At 43.5% G+C, this 23,188-nt stretch overlaps 1 protein-coding gene across 1 annotated transcript in view; it reads left to right on the plus strand.

Annotated features, from left to right (window-relative positions):
• Positions 1-15,805, plus strand: part of LOC311098809 (paired box protein Pax-3-like) — a gene marked incomplete at both ends in the record, with an annotated part of 30,826 nt that extends 15,021 nt beyond the window's left edge. Inside the window, 5 exons of the mRNA XM_084139381.1 lie at positions 3,223-3,422; positions 6,240-6,405; positions 6,702-6,925; positions 14,124-14,396; positions 15,698-15,805. Of these exons, the coding sequence (XP_083995507.1) occupies positions 3,223-3,422; positions 6,240-6,405; positions 6,702-6,925; positions 14,124-14,396; positions 15,698-15,805 (971 nt within the window). The remainder of the gene's footprint in view (positions 1-3,222; positions 3,423-6,239; positions 6,406-6,701; positions 6,926-14,123; positions 14,397-15,697) is intronic.
• Between the last annotated feature and the right edge of the window lie 7,383 nt (positions 15,806-23,188).

The raw sequence follows: 23,188 nt of genomic DNA on the forward strand, positions 1-23,188 counted from the left end.
CTCTCCCCCTCCTCTCTGTCTTTCTCCTTCTTTTCTCTCTTTCTGCTTTCCTTTAAATGGTGATGACCATGATATGTGTTTGTTGGTTTGTTAAGTCTTTATCTTGTTTATCGCTTAATTAATCAGGTTCTTGTTTTGTGAATGTTTTGAGTAACAAGACCAGTTGCTTTTGGGGCGGAATAATTTGGGGGCAGAATTTGAGACTAAGTGGTAGTTTAGGACATAATACCATCCCAATAGTTTATAAATGTTCATGTAAAATTCATGGCAGAAAAAATTATTTACTATACTTTATCCGTTTTTCAGTTAGGATTGATGCTGTGTCCATACCTCTCCTCACCATTGCTGTCAAAGTAACACAAACGTCCCAGCCAGACCAGTATTCCAAATCACGGCTCAAAACGTTCTGCCCTGATGGATATTTACTCTTCACGTCCAACAAATCTCCCATGAACCTCTCTGCTCTCAGTGCTCTGTCCGGTGCCCCTGGTCTGAATCTAATAAAGAGCTCTTCCCTGCGTTGAAATCTTGTTGGAGCCGTAGCAGAATTCCCAGAGCTCAAATCCCTGTGTAATGCCTGGACGGGCTCTCACTGGCAACCAGCACAAGCATTTCCTGCTGGGCTCTAGGGGCTGGCACTGAGATGGAAGAGACGGGAGCCCCGCTCCCCTGCCTGCCTGGCTCTCTACTTTTAATTAAACCTAAATCTGGAGAGGAGAGAGGAAGGAGAGAGGGAGGAGAGAGAGAGCAGAAGAGAAGGAGTAGCATAGCATAGAGGAGAGGTTACCTCCATTAACCATCCAACCACACCATATCAAATCAAATCAAATTTTATTTGTCACATACACGTGTTTAGCAGATGTTATTGCAGGTGTAGCGAAATGCTTGTGCTTCTAGTTCCGACAATGCAGTAATATCAAACAAGTAATATCTAACAATTTCACAACATATACCCAATACACACAAATCTAGAAAGGAATGGAATTTAAATATATATACATATATGGACAAGCAATGACAGAGCGGCATGGACTAAGATACAGTATAATATTATAGAATATAATACAGTATATACATATGAGATGAGTAGTGCAAGATATGTAAACATTAATAAAGTGACTAGTGTTCAATTTCTTAAAGTGGCCAGTGATTTCAATAGGCAGCAGCAGCCTCTAATGTGCTAGTGATGGCTATTTAACAGTCTGATGGCCTTGAGATAGAAGCTGTTTTTCATTCACTCGGTCCCAGCTTTGATGCCCCTGTACTGACCTTGCCTTCTGGATGATAGCAGGGTGAACAGGCACTGTCTCGGGTGGTTGATGTCCTTGATGATCTTTTTGGCCTTCCTGTGACATCGGGTGCTGTAGGTGTCTTGGAGGGCGGGTAGTTTACCCCCGGTAATGCGTTCGGCAGACCGCACCACCCTCTGGAGAGCCCTGCGGTTGCAGGCGGTGCAGTTGCCGTACCAGGCGGTGATACAGCCCGACAGGATGCTCTCAATTGTGCATCTGTAAAAGCTTGTGAGGGTTTTAGGTGCCAAGTCAAATTTCTTCAGCCTCCTGAGGTTGAAGAGGCTCTGTTGCGCCTTCTTCTCTCTCTGTCTCTCTCCCTCTTTCCTCCTTTCCTCTTGCCTCACTGAGAGACATGCAGTGGACTTGGTATGGGTAATACTATCACTAGAATATAACTTTATTTGCCTCAGTTTTTAGGTGAGCATTTGGGTCTATGAGACACGAGCACAGACTCAGACAGACCCCTATTTAAAGCTCTGTCCCACCTTCTGTCTGACTTCATGAGTAGAAGTCCCTTAGGCAAAGAGCTCAAGGGAGTGGAGTTTAACCCTTTCTGTCTGTAGCCATCTGCGTTGGAAACATTGTTATAGAGAAAAAGCAACGCGTGAAATCAGAGGTCCTAGACACAGCAGACAGATGCATGTGTGTGTGTGTATATGTTTGTGTGTGTGTGTGTGTGTGTGTGACGAGTGCATTGCAGGCACGTAATGGCGGACAATGGGTGGCTGTCACGCTAGTTTGAGGACCCTAATCATTATTTAATAGACAGCTAGCCTCCCCCATACACTGCTTTAGTCCTTCAGTCTCTCAGCTTCAAGCCTTCATTCACCACTCTTCTGCCGAATTAGGCCTTAAAAGCCCTCTCTGTCTCTCTGTCTGTCTGTCTCTATATCCCTCTGTCCCTCCGTCCCTCTGTCTGTCTGTCTCTATATCCCTCTGTCCCTCCGTCCTTCTGTCTGTGTCTCTATATCCCTCTGTCCCTCCGTCTCTCTGTCTGTCTCTATGTCCCTCTGTCCCTCTGTCTGTCTGTCTCTATTTCCCTCTGTCCCTCCGTCCCTCTGTCTGTCTGTCTCTATGTCCCTCTGTCTGTCTGTCTGTCTGTCTGTCTGTCTGTCTCTATGTCCCTCTGTCTGTCTGTCTCTATGTCCCTCTGTCCCTCTGTCTGTCTGTCTCTAGATTATTCTGTCCCTCTGTCTGTCTGTCTATATGTCTGTCTGTCTGTCTGTCTGTCTGTCTGTCTGTCTGTCTCTATGTCCTTATGTCTGTCTGTCCCTCTGTCTGTCTGTCTCTATATCCCTCTGTCTGTCTGTCTGTCTTTCTCAATATTCTTCTGTCCCTCTGTCTCTCTCTCTATATATCCCTCTGTCCCTCTGTCCTTCTGTCCCTTCTGTCCCTCTATCCCGCTGTCCAGCAGCCCTCAACTGAGCAAACAGATAAAAGACACAATCTGGGATTCATTTTTCATCCAAAATGCCGATATCCTACTATGCCCTACAGGGATACGACTCCTTTAATCCATGTTTAAACAGACTACTGGTCTCTCTGGGCTCTCTTTTGATCACCTTAGAATCCACTGGGGCCTGTGGGGAGTTAAGAAGGAGGTGTTGATGATCTATTTAAAGTGATCCCACCCTGTGAAAGCCCTAAGGTCCCATCATAGTGGGGGAGAACTAGATATATTATTCCCTGACCGCAGGAGCTGTTCAAGTCAAACTCTGGGCCCTAGTCATTACATTACATTGCAGGATTTATCCCAAATCTTTGACACCTGTTGCTTCTGTGTGTCTCTCTAATAAAGGTCCAAGCCTTTACTTTAGCTTCCAAGTCTTAGAAATACATTTTGTTGCTCCCTTCTTCAAAATAACAGCTTTCCTGTTTTGTTTTTCCAACCGGCCAATCAGAATAACCATTATCTGTTATGTGTTTGCAGCTAGCCACTCAGACGAGGGTTCGGATGTGGACTCCGAGCCGGGCCTGCCACTAAAGAGGAAACAGCGTCGCAGTAGGACCACCTTCTCAGCCGAGCAGCTGGAGGAGCTGGAGAGAGCCTTTGAACGAACACACTACCCTGATATATACACCAGAGAAGAGCTTGCTCAGAGGGCCAAACTCACAGAAGCCAGAGTTCAGGTTAGTGAAGACCAATACACACACACAGGCAAGAACGCAGACATACACACACAAGTACACAAACATGGGCAAGCACATACACACACATGGACAGGCAGGCATGCATACATGCTCAGACACACACACACACACACACAAACACACACCAGTTGTACTGCGATGTCTTTAACCCCTGCTGCCCCATACACACACACACACACATTCTGGAGGTCTTTGTCCACAGTCCCAGGGGCCCAATCTGGTCTGTGACTGCTCTGTGATCTGCTGGGCTAGAGATTCCTGGGGATATGTGCGATATGGGTGTTAAACTGGCCTGGCATGGTGCCATTCACTCCCTCCAGACATCAGTCACATGAGTCAGCTGTACACACACACACAGGCCCCACTGTGTTCTCAGTTATGAAAGTTTCCTGTTTTGACATCTTCTCTAAAAAGATATCTATAAAAAGCAACTCAAAAATAATCCAGAATTAGAGAGTCTTTATTAAGCCATTAAAGTGATTTAATTGGTTTATGGGTTTGATTCCGAGCCTTTGTCAGGGTTCCTCAATAGGAGGCCCGCAGGCTGGTGATTTTTATCTGGGCCTCCAAGTGTTCGGAGCAAAAACATTAATATAAAGAATATATACAGTGCATTCGGAAAGTATTTAGACCCCTTGACTTTTCCCACATTTTGTTATGTTACAGCCTTATTCTAAAATTGATTAAATAAATGTTTTACCTCATCAATCTACACACAATACCCCATAATGGCAAAGCAAAAATAGTTTTTTTGATTTGTTTGCAAATGTATTAAAAATTAAACATATTGCGAAGAGACAGAATCATTAGATCATTTGTTTTGGTACTGTCCATTTGTAGCTTGTTTTTGGACACAGGTCCAGGAATAGCTAAAGGATTGCAATATTTACCTGGAGCTAACCCTGCAGATAGCACTACTGGGTGATCTGAAAAGTCATAGTCAATCGATCAATAACATAATAATACTATTAGCAAAAATGTTTATTTTCAATTCACAATCTGTAGAAACAATGAGAATAGAAAGGTTCAGAACTTTTGTAAGACATCACAGTACAGTTGAAATATATATGGCAAATAGAAATCCTATATGGATGGTGTTAAAAGATAGATGGGAGGTGTTGAATGGAATTGAAGTGCATATCAGAGCAAAAACCAAGCCATAAGGTCGAAGGAATTGTCCGTAGAGCTCCGAGACAGGATTGTGTTGAGGCACAGATCTGTTGAAGGGTACCAAAACATTTCTGCAGCATTAAAGGTCCCCAAGAACACAGTGGCCTGCATCATTCTTAAATATAAGAAGTTTGGAAGCACCAAGATTCTGCAAAACTGAGCAATTGGTGGAGAAGGGCCTTGGTCAGGGAGGTGACCAAGGACCCAATGGTCACTCTGAAAGAGCTCCAGAGTTCCTCTGTGGAGATGGGAGAACCTCCCAGAAGGACAACCATCTCTGCAGCACTCCACCAATCAGGCCTTTATGGTAGAGTGACCAGACGGAAGCCACTCCTCAGTAAAAGGCACATGACAGCCCGCTTGGAGTTTGCCAAAAGGCACCTAAATGACTCAGACCATGAGAAACAAGAGTCTCTAGTCTGATAAAACCAACATTGAACTCCTTAGCCTGAATGCCAAGCGTCTGGAGGAAACCTGACACAATCCCTACAGTGAAGCATGGTGGTGGCAGCATCATGTTGTGGGGATGTTTTTCAGCGGCAGGGACTGGGAGACTAGTCAGGATTGATGGAAAGATGAACGGAGCAAAGTACAGAGAGGTCCTTGAGGAAAACCTGCTCCAGAGCGCTCAGGACCTCAGACTGGGGCAAAGGTTCAACTTCCAACAGGACAACGACCCTAAGCACACAGCCAAGACAATGCAGGAATGGCTTCGGGACAAGTCTCTGAATGTCCTTGAGTGGCCCAGCCAGAGCCTGGACTTGAACCCGAGACCTGAAAATAGCTGTGCAGCGACACTCCCCATCCAAGATGTCTGCCAAGCTTGTAGCGTCATACCCAAGAAGACTCTAGGCTGTAATCGCTGCCAAAGGTGCTTCAACACATTACTGAGTAAAGGGTCTGAATACTTATGTAAATTTTAATAAGTAACAAAATGTGGAAAAAGTCAAGGGGTCTGAATACTTTCCGAAAGCACTGTATATATATATATATATATATATATATATTTTTTTTTTATTCGATGTTGGACATAAAAGACTGTAAAATCCCCAGGAAATCAGCTCAAAGTGATTTTAATTTAGGAAATCTGTTCCCAAATATTCCCACGCATAAATAGAGAGTCATACTGTATGTCATCGTACCCAAGTGTGATCAAGATTTTAAATAATTATGTTTTTGTCAAATACTGTTTGGTATTCTTGAGGTCAATTTGACGTGTACAAATTATTTATAACTATGTTCCAGCCCCCCGACCATCCACTCAAGGACAAATCGGCCCATGGCTGAATGTAATTGGGGACCCCTGTCTATGTAAACCCTGTGACTGACTTAGACGAAGACGTAACGTCACTGTGGTTTCAAAGTGCTCCAGATGTTCAGATCTCTATCTGTCTGTTCTGCTTGAGGCTACAGCGCAGATACACACATACTGTTAGCGCTCACACACAAACAATGAATACTCTCACACACTTTAAGCATGCCTATTTACACATGCACGCACACACACCCACAAACACACAGGCTTGCACGCACACACACAGACACAGACACAGACACACACACACACAGTATGTACTATTTTTCAAAAGAATAGATTCTCACATGTCATCTATTTTATTTTATCAGGTGTGGTTCAGCAACAGGAGAGCCAGGTGGAGGAAACAGGCAGGAGCCAATCAGCTAATGGCATTTAATCACCTGATCCCTGGCGGTTTCCCGCCTTCGGCCATGTCGAGCTTGCAGCCCTATCAGCTGTCAGACACCCCCTACCCTCCGACCTCCATCTCACAAAGTGAGCACACATTCACCTTCTTCTTCTCTCTATGATCTTGTTCTATATCAACAAAGCTCATCTACAAACGTGATGTATTTGACTGAAGATCAATAGCCTAGCCCTAATCCATTCTCTCTCTCTCTCTCTCTCTCTCTCTCTCTCTCTCTCTCTCTCTCTCTCTCTCTCTCTCTCTCTCTCTCTCTCTCTCTCTCTCTCTCTCTCTCTCTCTCTCTCTCTCTCTCTCTCTCTCTCTCTCTCTCTCTCTCTCTCTCTCTCTCTCTCTCTCTCTCTCTCTCTCAATCACTCTCTCCCAGCAGTGTCAGAGCAGCACAGTACGGTCCACAGGCCTCAGCCTCTCCCTCCTACCTCAGTGCACCAGGGTGGGCTTGGCTCCTCAGCGGGGGCCCAGGAAGGGAGTTCGGCCTACTGCCTGTCCTCCGGACGCCACGGCTTCTCAGGCTACTCAGACAGCTTTGTGCCCCCGCCTGGCCACTCCAACCCAGTCAACCCCAGCATCAGCAACGGCCTCTCACCACAGGTCAGTCATTCACTGTCATGACTGTAGCTGGCAACACAAACAGAAGTGCTTGCCTGTGTTCCGCTCTGCAACATGTAGATTCCGTGGTTTCAATTAGACATTTAGTATAGGTTTTATACCATCGGAATGGAAAAACCTTGTTTCGGGGGTTCGTTCTAGATAACTTTCAGTAGGTGTATTAGCTCAGTGACTGAGTGGATTTGATATCCATTTGTCAGATGCATTCAATGGGGATGACTTGTGTTATGGAAATGTTTAATGAAGAGAGAGAAGGAGACAGTAGAAGATGGAGGGAGTGTGAGAGAGGACGATAGTGAGAGGAAGAGTGGCAGATGGAAGATGACACAAATGAAAACGGAAAATACAATTATGGCCGATTACACAGTCATCAGAGTCCATAGCGGGTTCCGTACGCGGTGAGGGGGCCGTCGTAATAGGCGGAAAACTAGCTTTTAACCGCCACAAAGGGTGGCCCGGCCCCACGCAATGCATGCTGGGTCCTCGCCCCATGAGAGAGAGAGATTCTCAGGCCTCCGTCAGTGTCCTGCTTAGTGGAGATTAAAAAAAAACGCTTCATGCACATCTTCCTCTATTTTTGTGACAAGGGGAACCATGAGGGTGTGTGTGTGTCTGCTTGTCATTTTCATCAGCAATGACAGTAGGACAACACAACCTGGTGATCCGTGAAACCATTTGGGAAATGGACGATAATTGACTACTTAAACTGAGAACAGCAGTAAAACAAACATTGGTTCCTCCACAATATGGTGCTAACTAGCCACAAGCCACCACTTGAGTAGAGTAGACTTCATGCACACAAAGGGTCAGTAGATGCCTTCTTCTCTCCTAGGAGGACAAATCCATTAGATGACTTTTACTCTGCTTGGAGGCCAAAGGTGCTTCTCTCTCGTAGCTGTTTTCACCGTTAGCCTCCCTGAGAGGGTCTTTCCTTTAGAGAGTGGCTATCTTAGCTTGCATAGGGAGGCACACACGCACACGTGCACATGCACGATCAAACGCACACGTCTGGAATGTATGTGTCTGTCTGGAATAGCAATTATGAAACGTTCCAGTGTGCTAATTGATTGGAATGAAGGAATCTATCCCTTAGTAATGCGGTGTGTAATTTATGCAAATGACTCACTTTGTTGACTAATTTGTTTTAATTCATGTATTCATCTGCACTTTAAAAAAAATACATATTGGAATATGCTCATTTGCATTTCAGACTGGATGGTATTAATGTGAGTACTTTGAAATAATAAAAGAGATGGAATACGAATGAATTAATCTGATGACATTTGTAGTGAATTGGATGAAAACCTCTAAAACTTTACAATTAGACATACCAAATAAACGCACACACAAAGCTATATAAACTCTGCAATCTCTACACAGCAAAGCCTCGATACTGTGGATTCCCACTGGGCACAGACGTCAGTTCAACGTCTAGTTTTGATTTACATTTGGTTGGGTTGTCAACTAACATGAATTCAATGGGAAATCAACCCAAAATTGGTTGGGTAAAAAATAAAACATTCCCTTACATTGATGACTTTAAAAAAATCCAATCAGTTTTCCATGTTGATTCAACATAATCACATTGAATTTTGGGGTTGATATGATGTGAAAACAATGTTGATTCAACCAGTTTTTAGCCCAGTGGGTTGTTACAGTATATTGTTATTTTGGTCTGTCTGATCGTTAAACAGTGCTGAATGGTACTTCTTGGTGGTTTTGGAAGTTATTTGAGGTTTTAGTCCGTGAAAAAACAGTTCCTGTGGTGTTTTTTTCTAGCTCTGTGAATGGTCATGCTTTGGTTGTATGGTGTAGAATACATCGCCCTATGCTATGAGTAGTTCGGCCTATGCTCAGAGTGGTAGTGCTTCGTTTGGTAGTAAAACGTAAAACATGAAGGTTTAGGGGACCAGTCTAGCCTGCCCCAGTGTACTGTGGGATAGCTCCCTGTGGTGTGGGGTCTCAGACGTCTGGCTAGCTGATCCGGTGCATACCAGAGGAATCCGTTCTCACCAGTGCAGCAAGCGGCCAGGCTTTGCACCCCGATGAGGCTTAATCCCCGGAACCACCGAGAAACAGAGACACCCCCGGGAACTGCCGGGGCTTCAATCACAGAGCAGAGGGGCTGGAGGAATACACACACTGGCTTAGACACACATACAGTGAGCTCCAAAAGTGTTGGGACAGTGACACATTTGTTGTTGTTTTGCCTCTGTACTCCAGTACTTTCTATTTGAAACGATACAATGACTATGAGGTTAAAGTGCAGACTGTCAGCTTTAATTTGAAGGTATTTTCATCAATATCGGGTGAACACTTCTACAAACGTGAATAATTGATTAGTGAGAAAGTTACAGACGCACAATGATCATTATTCACAATTGATTCAGGATTATCCATAATCATGGTAGCATCCTCATTCATGTAGAGGTGTTTAGAAACATATTATATTATACTTATTTACAATAAAAGTGACTCCAAAATGACACAATACATTATTTACCATTCATTTATATTGAGCACAAAATAATCTGAAATACAACCAAAACAAACAGCAAATGCATCCAACAAATGTGTAGAGTCACAGGCTTGATGTAGTCATTGTGGCTATGAATATGGGACCAAATACTTAACTTTTTACTACTTTAATACACATATAAGCAAATTTATCCCAACGCTTTTGATCCCCTAAAATGGGGGGGGCTATGTACAAAAAGTGTTGCTATTTCTAAATGGTTCACCCGATATGGATGAAAATACCCTCAAATTAAAGCTGACAGTCTGTACTTTAACCTCATAGTCATTGTATTATTTTTAAAGTGCTGGAGTACAGAGCCAAAACAGCAAAAAATGTGTCACTTTCCCAATACCTTTGGAGCTCACAGTATATGCACATATGTGAACGCACAGGCAAACACAGGCTGAGACACATATATGTATGCGCATTAGGGCTGTCCCGAAATAAAAAAATATTGGTAGATGAGAGTCGTCTAATCGATTTGTCACATTTTAATGTGTATTTTTCCATATATGAATAAAATAAACTATATGTAGGCTACTGAGCTTGTCTGATGCTTTAAGCACTGCGATTAAAAATTAAGACAAATTACTAAAGAGGGAGCCAGAGATCAATATAGCTTAACCAGAAGAAAATAAACCTGCTCCCGACCCTCATCCTCCTGCTGCCCGCTGCTGAAGTTGCCCATAACAGGTACACCAGCAGTCGGAAACCTTTTCCATTTGGAGTGCCAAGTTATCGTACCATTTCTACTGATCTGCGTGCCAGTTATGATTTTCAAATGCACATTTTCATGGAACAGTTTCATTTAATTTATAATAAAGTCTTCATATCTCAAAATCAATAAAAATTATATCTAAATGAAAATGATGCAAATCTAAAAGTAACTTCTATTGCCATTGCCAATATGTAAAAAGAACCTACATAAAGCTAACAAATAAAAACATTGATAAAAATAAATATCCTATGAATCACATTGGCTATGCATGGCCTGTCTGCAAGGAACTTGAAACATTGTATCAACTATTAACGAAGATCGTGCTAGCAAATTTGCAACATTGTATAAAATATTCTGGGCCCTCAGAGTTTCCCCATGCCAGTGAGCTCCAGACAGACAGACACAGATGTAGGCTATTTGCGCAAGGGATAATAAGTAATCAGGTAGGCCAATTTTATTAAGTTTTCACTGGATCAGAGCATGACATTTCTTTCCCCTTTCATGTTGAGTGGTTATCGAAAGGTTTTTCAAATAGGCTACGTTGAGGAACTATTGTCATTCTCAATGGATGTATAAACATACTTTGTTTACTTGCTGTTTAAGGCGAAGAAAACAGTACTTTGAGAAGCTACACAGTGATGGTGAGTTAAGCCAATCAGAAATAGTATCAGATCCCCAAATGGGCACATTTATAGGCCTACATTTGCACGCAGGCCAGGTAGCCTAGGCCTACTTATATGCGTAATCAGCTGTGTGTCCTTACTCAACATTGACAGGAGCGCTCTAAACAAAAGACAATGAATAAATTGACAACTCGTAAGTGGAATGAAATAAACCAAAACTTGTAGCCTAGGTTGTGCGCTCTGCAAACAACGTGTCCACTCCTACAATGACAACAGTAAGACTGTAATAATAATATATTGAATGCATTAACAGAAATTACCGTAACCAAACAAACATTGTAGATTAGAAATGATGGTAGTTATCAGTAAATGTACTAGTGGTGATACTGGTGTGCCTCCATAATGGATTAGTCCACTCAGACAGGCGTGAATCAGGTGTCTCGTGTGCCATCATTTTTGTATATATATATTTGCCACTGCTCGACTAAAAATATCTCTGTCGAAAAACAGTCTATCGACCAAACAATCGACCAGTCGACTAAATGGGGTCAGCCCTAGTTCGCATACACAAACAGTCTCAGACACACACATGCACGCACGCACACAACATCCACACAGGTTTTATTTTTGATCAGATAACCTTATCAATGGGATTGTACACAGTTATCTTTCCTCTAATCCTTCATCTGATCTCAACTCTGAGGAAATATGGGTTAAATCTTATTATCTTTCCTCTAATCCTTCATCTGATCTCAACTCTGAAGGAAATATGGGTTAAATGCTCTCGCCATGACAGTAGTACAATATCCACATGTAATAATGATCTGTACGTATTGTTACCTATGCTTTTCCCTGTGAACATGCTAACATTTTGCTTTTCCCTTCCCAAAAAAATCATTTAAATACATTTCTCCACCCTCAACCCACACATGTATACTCAAACATACACACATGCATGGGCATGCACAGGCACACACACATACACAAACAAACACACACACACACACACACGCTGTAAGATGAATGGGGTGTGTTGACCTCCATGTGTTTCCCATTTGTAGTCAGTCACACATCAGCATGTTCCTAAGACGTGTTAGGTTAGATTCCTCTGAGAGCGCTCCTGTAAATTACATACTCTCAGACAGAAAGTGTGTGTGTTTGGCTGTCTGAGCGTGTGTGTGTGTGTGCGTGTGTGTGTGTCTGTGTGTCTGTGTGTGTGTGGCTGCCAGGTGGGGAAGCAACACCATTATCCTTCAATTATTCACCATTAGTTCAGCATTCTGACATTTTCTCTGCTTCTTTTTAAAGTGTCTCTTTCGGTTTATTTCTCACAGTATTGTCTCTCTTTCGCTCTCTCTCTCTCTCTCTGTCTATATGTCACTCTTCCATTCTCTTCTGTCTCCCTTTGTCACTCTCATGCCTGTCTATCTCTACTCTTTTCTCTCTCTCTCTCTCTCTCTCTGTCTCTCTCTCTTTCTCTCCTTTCTCCCTCCCCCTCTTTTTCTTGCTGTACGTTTCTAACGGTCATTAACTCCACCTATTTCCTCCTCGTTTTGACGATATCTCTTCTCACGCAAATTCTCATGCAGCTGTTCATGATGTATCACCAAGGAGACCTCTTAACCCCTAACATCAGGAACAGAAAGTGCTTAACACACACACACACACACACACACAGAGACACACACACTTATTGGAAATGTGTTAAAGAATTATACTCCTTGTTCCCACGTACCCTGTGGCCTCTCCATGTTGGCCCCATAAGGATACAGTGAATTTGGGCATCAAATGAGAAATCTGGAGAGAGGAAGGGAAGGAGGGAGAAGACAGAGCGGGGTGGGGGTGGGGTGGAAGGGAGAGAGGGAGAGAGAGAGAGAGAGAAAAAGAGGGATAGGTTATTCACGTCTGTTTTTCTCCTTTACTATACTGTCCAAACACATAAACGGTCATTCATAAACTTTATCATACTGTTAAACACACCACCTGCTTTATCTAGTAGACACTGATGACAAAATGAATCAAAAAGTCATTTACCATAGGTTTTGTATTGTCAATGTCTTTTTAATATGTTTATGTCATTTAACGTGTCATGAACAATTAAACAAGTGGTACTGTAAATGTATCATAGTAATTAACCTCCACCAACAACCTTTTCGATTCCATTCCATAGGATACAGTAAAAATTAAACAGAGTAATTCTGAAAATGCTAGCTAGCAGTGTAGAGGACCAGAATTGTGCGGTCCCTAACCGACGAGGGCTCCCCTGTCCGTCCGTCACTTAGGAAATGATGTAACAGGAACCATGTGTCTGGGTGAACACAGTATAATGTGTCTCATATGGTCACAACCAGGAGAGGAGAGGAGAGGAGAGGAGAGGAGAGGAGAGGAGAGGAGAGGAGAGGAGAGGAGAGGAGAGGAGAGGAGAGGAGAGGAGAGGAGAGGAGAGGAGAGGAGAGGAGAGGAGAGGAGAGGAGAGGAGAGGAGAGGAGAAATTATTCTAAAAACGATATATAATATAACAGAACCAAGTTACATAGTCATGATAAGTAAGAATCAATAGGGTTAAAGTACAGTTTTGTCTGTCAACGAAGTGTAGGTAACTTAAAGGCTCATAAAGGCATTGCGGGATTTTTGTATAGTTTCAGTTTTTTTTATGGATAGTCGGATGTACTGTATGTTTCCTTGTGTTACATACAGGACTGAAGGTATTTTCTAACAGCCTTCAAAGAATGTCAGAAATGTAATATGTCCTCACAAATATATTCCTGGAAAATCCTCGAGACTGAGTTGGAAGACATTTTCTCTGATGCGAACTGACAGAATCCTTTTAGGCCCGGTGGGGGTTAGTAACACAACTTTACTGCTGTAGTAAATTCACCAGTCAATCCCTGTTCTTCTTCCTCCACCGTCCTCTTTGACACAGTCAGCATCCCTAATCTGTACTGTGTGACTCTGTACATACCCCAACTCGTGATATGAGCGCTCAAATTTAACTTTCATGCATATGTCGTATTGACATCAATGCATGAGCTATACAAAAGTATGTGTTATGTGTGTAAAATAATGTTGCGTGAGCAAAAGTATGTGTTACGTGTGCAAAATATACAGTACATGTTATGTGTACCTTTGTCTTCATGGATTAAGCCATGTAAGGGCTGTACTTATCTATTCATTTGTTTGTGAACAAATGAGACTTGCGTAACCTGTAAGAGAAGAAGTATTCTATTCTGTTCTATTTTATTATTCAAGCCTACCACATTCTACTCTATCCCACCACAATCCATTCCATTCTAACCTCTCTCCTTGCCTCTGTCTCTCCAGGTGATGGGGCTGTTGAACCCAGGAGGAGTGCCCCACCAGCCCAGCCACCAAAGTGACTTTGCCCTCTCTCCCCTGACCGGTGGGATGGAGCCCGGGGGTGGCATGGCAGCCAGCTGCCACGGCTCCCAGCGGGGCCTGGAGGGTCTGCCAGGCCTGACCAGCATGCCCACCCTGCCCAACTCCCAGTCCTACTGCCCGCCCACCTACAGCTCGCCAGCCTACGCTATGGACCACCACCCCTCCTACCAGTACGGACAGTATGGACAGAGCAAGGTGGGTCATGAGAGTTTTATGTGCAATGATATTGTAGCCATGTGATTGTTGGTAACGTTTAATTTTTTAAAAAGTATTTGTGTATAGTTATTTTGGCCACTTTTGTGTTTGAATGTATTGATTTTCAGCCATAAAAAAAAAAGTTTAAATACCTGTATAAAAGACACATTAGATTAGCGTTAGAGGTATACTAACTCCATTCATTTCTATATACCGGTATATAGTCTACTATGATTAAAGACCATACTCAAGGTTTAGATTGTCAGAATCATAACCCACGTTAATTGCTAAGGCCAGCATGGTGAGCCTCTTGAATCACGCTCTTAAATCAGGCGGTGACATTACACGTATGTCAGAGGCACGGCTAGTAGTCCAGAGGGCACTTCGGTTTACATTACTATTACCTTCAAGCATTTACACACGCCATATATCCACATGGCCCGATACAGAGGTATGTCAGTGGGGCCTCCCCCATAACCATCAGCCTGTGACCTTTCACCACCCGTGTGATGAGCTGGACCACCAAACCCTCCGCTCACTCACCTAGCCATGTAATGACCCCTGGGTAACGAAGATACCTCCCCAAATCAAATGAGCGGCTTCCCCAAAACATGTTTGACAGGCGGGGGGAGGAGGGGGTAGAGTTAGTGGGGTGGGGGTGAGGTACACTACCACATGTTGAGGAGCCTATACTGGCCCATCAGTGGCGGCATATTGATGTCATTAATTTGGCGAGGTCCGGCCTCGGGACCCATGTGCAGGCAGCTCGCAGGGGTAGGGGGTTGTTGGTAAGAGAGGGGAGGGTAGAAGGTGGGTTTGAGAGGGGGTCTTTTTAACGGGGAGCGAAATGGCCTCTGGCAGACGGGGATTAGAACCATGTGTCTCTGTGGAGGTCAGATGCAGTCTGAGTTGTTATTGATCACTGGAGCAGAGCCACAGCCAGGACCAACGCAGCCAGGGCAGGCTGACTCTAACTCTCCCCCAGTACAGTACAGCCCAGCCACAGGGGAAAGCCCCAGATCTGCCTCACACTCCTTGCCTCTCTTTAACTCCCTCAAACCCCTCTCAACCTCTTCCTTACACCCCCCCTTCTCTCCACCTCTCACTGCTCTCATCCCTTTCACCCATCACCCTCACCCATCTCTCTTCAACCCCCTTACCCACTATTTACCTCCTTACTCATCAGGCATGATGTTACCCTGGCACTGGAGGTATATACTGACATGAGACCCAATGGAGAAAATGTCTAACCCTTCCCATCTCGCTCTCCTTTTCTCTAAGGTGCCTTTCATTATCTGAAGCCCCAACATGGCCAGGAGTGGATGAGATCTCTGGTCAACCCGACAGTCAACTCTGGAGCACTCCCCCTTCCTCTCTTCCTCCCCCCACCGCCTCCTCCCCACCCCTGAAGAGAAGGGACAACGTAGAGAGATGGAGGGAGGGGGGTTGTTTTGGGGATTCGGGGATGTGAAGGGGGGGTTCACTCAATGGGATAATCAGGACCAAAGGGGAAGCCCTCTCCAGTTACCTGGCACTCGCCCCGCTCACGCTCCACATCATGCTCCAGAAACCAAGCACGCCTCGCTTGAGGAGAGAACGAAATGGAGAAGAGGAGGAGAGGCACAGGATAAACAAAAAAAGGAGTGAATAAAACCCCAACAAAAAACTAAATTCACTCATTCAACACTCTGCGTTTGATTTGTAATAAGTAGCAGAGAGTGGGAGAGGACTTGGTAAACAGTTTTCCTTCCATGGATGTGCTTTCAGGGCCATTGTGATGATGGGAGGAAAATAAGGTTTTAGGGCACAATCCTAAGGCATAATGGTGATCTATCTATGGACGTGAAATAGGCACACCGCTCACTCAGCCACAATGCTCTATGTATGGCACTCACAATGTCTTAGGGAAACGTCTCATACTGCACGCTGATACTTTGTATTATTTTATATGGTTTGGGGAAATGAAATGTGTTCTATCAGGAGAAGAAAAACTGCCATCAATTTGATTTGTAAAAATGACTCTAAGCATATGTAGGTCTGGACAGTGAAGGTCGGGACAGTGAAGGTCTGGACAGTGAAGATCTGGACAGTGAAGGTCTGGACAGTGAAAGTCTGGGCAGTGAAGTTCTAGACAGTTGACTCAGTCTTTCACCCAACTAGGATGATAGAGCGAGATATACAGTAGTAGATGGAAGCTGCTGCAACCCAAAGAAGTGCAATACATTCATACCTCAGATGAAATGAATTGACACATCCCTGTATAACAATCTCCTCAATTAACTGACTACATCCTTTTTGTAATCCTTATTGTTTTGAGCAAAAACAATGGTAGCTGGGTTGCACTTTGAAGCAAAAATAATCCTAACACTAGATCTGTGCACCTACAGGTAACTTGGACTTTTGCATAAATCCTGCATTGATTTCAATAGGAGATTTGAGTATAAATCTGAGTTACATACACTCAAGTTACAGATCTGGGACCAGGGCCTGTATTCACAAAGTATCTCAGAGGAGGAGTGCTGATCTAGGATCAGGTCCCTCCTGTCCATATGATCATATTAGTTATGATCAAAATGGCAAAACTGATCCTAGATCAACATTCCTATTCTGAGACACTTTGTGAATACGGGCCCAGGCTACCAGTCACAGTCCAATCAAGTGTAAATTGGACCTGATAAAACATACCACTCTCGTTCATTTAGTATTTATTCAGTCCACCTCTTCTCTGTTATATCCCTGATCATAGCACTCCTTTGTGCGGAAATCACACATTTATTTTTCTGCCTTGTTTCTTTTGTATACATATATCATTTTCATTTATGACTGCATAAAATGATTTGTGTTGTAATATGTCTTGTGTCAAATGCAGCACTATTTACTATTTATAATAAAATATATAAAAATGTGTACAGGCTGAAGTGTTTTCATTTATTTCAAACCAATGTGTGTCTGTCTTTACCATACCGTCTATGGGCTTTACAATTTTGATTATGTACAGAAGCATTTTAGTAAAATATTAGCTATGATTTAATTATGAGTTGCGATAAGATATGAACCAATTGTGAATTTGGGTAAATATCCTTGATGAGATTACTGAGAACAGATTACTTGCCCATTAAGGACATCTGCATTAGATACATCTAATTTAGATACTCCGCAGTGTTCTTGAATCCTGGTCCTGGGGACCCAAAGGGTCCCTAGCACTACACACCTGATTCAAATCATCAAAGTTTGATGATGAGTTGATCATTTCAATCACCCATTTAGGTCCCTAGGACCAGGATTAAGAAACACTGAGATACTATAATTGTGTTAAACAAAAGGAACTCAAGCCAACAGAGCAATGACTCAGACAAGACAAGATGGCAATGTCCCAAGTGACCATCCACTGCCCTTCTTTACCGAAATTCATTCAGGACTTCCACTCTTTCATTAATATTTCAAATATCCATATTTAAGATTACAGTTCTTCCTGCAATAAGATATGTTTTGTTTTCCAAGAAAAATAAGTGGAACAATCTGCCATCCACCCACCCCATTCCTGTACACACACACACACACACACACACACACACACACACACACACACACACACACACACACACACACACACACACACACACACACACACACACAGCCACACAGTCTTGCGCAGCTAATCTTGTGGGGACATACAATTCAGTTCCTTTCAAAATCCTATTTTTCCTAACCCCTAACCCCTAACCCTGAACCTAACCCTAACCCTATCCCGTACCCTTACCCTTACCCTAACCCTTACCTTAACCCAAAACCCTAACCCTAAATCTAACCCTAGCTCCTAACCCTAAAACTAACCCTAGCTCCTAACCCTAACCCTTAAGGTAATTCCAACCCTAACACTAATTCTAACCTTAACCCTAAATCCCCTAGAAATAGCATTTAACCTCGTGGGGACTAACAAAATGTCCCCAGTTGGACTTCTGGTCCCCACAAGAATAGTTAAACACGTCTACCACACACACACACACACACACACACACACACACACACACACACACACACACACACACACACACACACACACACACACACACACACACACACACACACACACACACACACACACACACAGACAGACACAAAACAAATTGAGCATAGAACATGTTTTTATTGTGGTCATTCTCCATGACTGATGGCGGACAGTCGGTCAGTGTCTCTCATCCACTCATGTTCTCTCTCCTGCAGCACAGCGGCTCCCCAACACTTTAAAGGCACATTGACTCATTCATAAATATATCCCCTTTCATAAACACTGCTTTCGGACAAATTCCTCCTCCCTGGGGGACCCTTCACACCCGTAATGAGTAAAACAGAGCGCCCTGTAAACGATCTAAACACAACACCACAGACACACTGGGACATTAGTCACTGCCACTGTCTCTCTAGGATTCAGACTGGGGTTCAGACTGCGGACGCGGCCCAAATGGCACCCTATTCCCTAGATTGTGCACTACAAAGGGCTCTGGTCAAAAGTAGTGCACTATGTAGGGTATAGGGCACCATTTGGGGCACACATGGGGTTCAGAGGGCAAAATGTTCCGATCCCAGTGCCCTGGCAGAAAGAAAAACACTCAGCCAGTTGTCTGACACATCACCTGCCACTTCACAAGTTATGGATATCGGTGTTTTTATCACTCTCTCATTCTTCTCTTCTTCTTTCGTTCTTTCTTTCTTTCTCTGAAGGGGGGATCCAGGGATCAGGTGTATGCAGCTGGCAGTGTCACTCATTTTATATGATGTGTGTGTGTCCACGTTTTCCTACATTGTGTGTTTATTTTCAATGGTGTGTGTGATTGTGTGTTAATGTTTGCTTGTGTGTCCGAGCTCTGAGGTTAACGTTGAGAGATCAAGAAGAGATAGCATTTCGCTGTTTTCTTAGTCCTTCGGCAAACTCTTTTTACAAGTGCTTAACTTGTTGAACACAATGGAAGTAGGAGGCAAAGGCCTCCTCTGAAGCAGAGTGTCACTCATGCAGCCACACACTGGAGACAACTTAACCCCTGACCCCAACACTCTTTGAAATGAGTAGACTACTTGACCGGAGCTGACAACAACCCCAGAGTCTCTTGCAGCCTCCCGGCCCTCCAATAGAAAGTAAAGGAAGGAAAGGAGGTGTTTCAGAAGAGAGGGAGGGAGATAGAAAGGGAGGGAGGAGTGAAAAATAGTTGATTTTAGAGAAAGATAGAGAGGGAAGAGGGAGAAAGAGAAGAATATGCTTTGATCAGTGTTTTGGGTAAAGCAAAGCTATGATTAAAGGCAAAACGTTGAAAAGGATACATTGATCTGGCATGATTTGTCTGCATAGACAATGGTGTGTGTACGCTATTTTAGCCTAGAGACATTTATCATTATGACATTTCAACCATGTTTATAACATCATTGATAGACTGAACTCTCTCTGATATTTTGCCCAGAGGAACTTTACCCTGTAGCTGCCATGGCCTTTTACTGGAAAGGATGGTAAGTGGGCTTTATCTCAGCAATGCCTCTTTATCCAGAGTGTCAGAGAGCTGCTAGGTTAGGAACAACATCCCTTTCCCAATGCAGCTCAGTGTCGTCACTTCTTTCTCTATCTCTCCATTTACCCCTTCTCTTAGTTTCCCTCTGCACATCTTTCTCCAAAGTCTTCCTCTCTCTAGGACTCTTTCATCGTCTCTCGTTCCATCATTGGATACTTTTGGATACCAATTTTATTTCACCATCTCCTCTCCCTATATCTCTATTTCTCTCATCTCTTTCGCCATGAACCAAACCCTGCTTCTTGCACTACTCTCCCGATGCAGGAAGATCATCCTAGAAGAACTGCAATCCAACAGTGGTAATGGTGTCCACCACCATCTCAACACCACACATCATCATCCCTCCCCATGCCCATCCCGATGGCTGAGGACCTCAGTATGTGCTACGACAACTCTTACTTCTATATCCTCTTCGTCATTGGTTTCTACTCCTTCCTGGCTATGGCCCTGTTCAATAACTTTGTCAACAGTGCACAGAAGGAGGACCCTTACAAGGAGTTCATGGGCGAATGAGGAGGAGGGAAGGAGAAATTGAATGCAGATGATTTTGACTTGAATATGAACGACAAAAGGGAGGTTTAACTTTGAAGAGTAGAGTAGAGGAGAGGAAACTCTGAGCCCTGGGGTTGGATTGTCTGGCTGCGAGGCAATGCTGCAGGGAGATGTTTTGACAGTCGGAAAAGCCAGGAAAACGTCAATACGGACATTTCGCGGACCTGCTAGTGATTTTGTGAAACCTTCAGCTACAAAGTTTTTTTTCTTCTCCTTCCCTCTTCACCATTTAAAAATGAGAAACTGGAAGCAGGAGGGGATCAGGGGTATGGGTCACCGGAAGGCCGGAATGTCCTCCTGTGAGGTCCAATCAGGATCAATTCCAGAGGGGCCTTTTACATGGCACATGCCACATGCCACAGAACATAAGAGACTCTTAAAAGGCCCGGTGGAATGGATAGTGTGTGTGCTTGTGTGTGTGTGTGTGTGTGTGTGTGTGTGTGTGTGTATGTGTGTGTGTGTGTGTGTGTGTGTGTGTGTGTGTGTGTGTGTGTGTGTGTGTGTGTGTGTGTGTGTGTGTGTGTGTGTGTGTGTGTGTCTTTAATAACATGTGTGTACAGTCGTGGTCAAAAGTTTTGAGAATGACACAAGTATTGGTCTTCACAAAGTTTGCTGCTTCAGTGTTTTTGGATATTTTTGTCAGATGTTACTATGGTATACTGAAGTATAATTACAACCATTCCATAAGTGTCAAAGGCTTTTATTGACAATTACATTAAGTTTATGCAAAGAGTCAATATTTGCAGTGTTGACCCTTCTTTTTCAATCCGCCCTGGCATGCTGTCAATTAACTTCTGGGCCACATCCTGACTGATGGCAGCCCATTCTTGCATAATCAATGCTTGGAGTTTGTCAGAATTTGTGGGTTTTTGTTTGTCCACCCGCCTCTTGAGGATTGACCACAAGTTCTCAATGGGATTAAGGTCTGGGGAGTTTCCTGGCCATGGACCCAAAATGTGGATGTTTTGTCACCCGAGCCACTTAGTTATCACTTTTGCCTTATGGCAAGGTGCTCCATCATGCTGGAAAAGGCATTGTTCGTCCCCAAACGGTTCTTGGATGGTTGGGAGTATTGCTCTCGGAGGATGTGTTGGTACCATTCTTTATTCATGGCTGTGTTCTTAGGCAAAATTGTGAGTGAGCCCACTCCCTTGGCTGAGAAGCAACCCCACACATGAATGGTCTCAGGATGCTTTACTGTTGGCATGACACAGGACTGATGGTAGCGCTCACCTTGTCTTCTCCGGACAAGCTTTTTTCCGGATGCCCCAAACAATCGGAAAGGGGATTCATCAGAGAAAATGACTTTACCCCAGTCCTCAGCAGTCCAATCCCTGTACCTTTTGCAGAATATCAGTCTGCCCCTGATGTTTTTCCTGGAGAGAAGTTGCTTCCTCGCTGCCCTTCTTGACACCAGGCCATCCTCCAAAAGTATTTGCCTCACTGTGCGTGCAGATGCACTCACACCTGCCTGCTGCCATTCCTGAGCAAGCTCTGCACTGGTGGTGCCCCGATCCCGCAGCTGAATCAACTTTAGGAGACGGTCCTGGCGCTTGCTGGACTTTCTTAGCCCCCCTGAACCTTCTTCACAACAATTGAACCTCTCTCCTTGAAGTTCTTGATGATGCGATAAATGGTTGATTTAGGTGCAATCTTACTAGCAGCAATATCCTTGCCTGTGAAGCCCTTTTTGTGCAAAGCAATGATGATGGCACGTGTTTCCTTGCAGGTAACCATGGTTAACAGAGGAAGAACAATGATTTCAAGCACCACCCTCCTTTTAAAGCTTCCAGTCTGTTATTCTAGCTCAATCAGCATGACAGAGTGATCTCCAGCCTTGTCCTCGTCAACACTCTCACCTGTGTTAACGAGAGAATCACTGATATGATGTCAGCTGCTCCTTTTGTGGCAGGGCTGAAATGCAGTGAAATGTTTTTTGGGGATTAAGTTCATTTTCATGGCAAAGAGGGACTTTGCAATTAATTGCAATTCATCTCATCACTCTTCATAACATTCTGGAGTATATGCAAATTGCCATCATAAAAACTGAGGCAGCAAAACTTTTGACCAGGACTGTATGTAGAAAAACCCCAAATAATTCAATAATTTTATGTATAAACGTAATAAATATAAAAACATGTATTGGCAAATAACCTGTTCTGAGTGGGGTGTATGCTAAGAGGTTTGTTTGTGTTATTACACATTAATGACACAGCTGTAATTCTTAAGTCCACTTATATGGTTATATGGAATTTAATATGTACATATGAAATAAAGAACAAACATTTTACATAGAGAGTGATTGCATTTGAATAGGTGCCAAAGGTCCAGCAAGACAGCTATGCAGAAGTGGCACAAAGAATAGAGCACCCTGCTGCAGCCGAGCTAAACCATACAAGGCATCTGCTGAATATAATCTGGTCAAAAATCCATTAATTCCTTCTTTGTTATTATCAGAAAAATTATTATTAGAAATACAACCTATTATCATTATGAATTCAGTTTTATATAAGCTACCCAGGAAATGGTTAGCTCATAAATATATGTAGCCTCAGAAACAAAGTTAATGATATCAGTAATTTGCTAATCTTAGATAATATGAATATATTAGCCATTTCTGAGACTCAGACAGCACCTTTGATGATACAGAAGTAGGAACAGGGCCGGCTCCAGGCCAATATT

Source organism: Coregonus lavaretus, assembly GCF_964263955.1.
Source record: "Coregonus lavaretus genome assembly, chromosome: 23".
In the NCBI taxonomy this organism is placed as follows: domain Eukaryota; kingdom Metazoa; phylum Chordata; class Actinopteri; order Salmoniformes; family Salmonidae; genus Coregonus; species Coregonus lavaretus.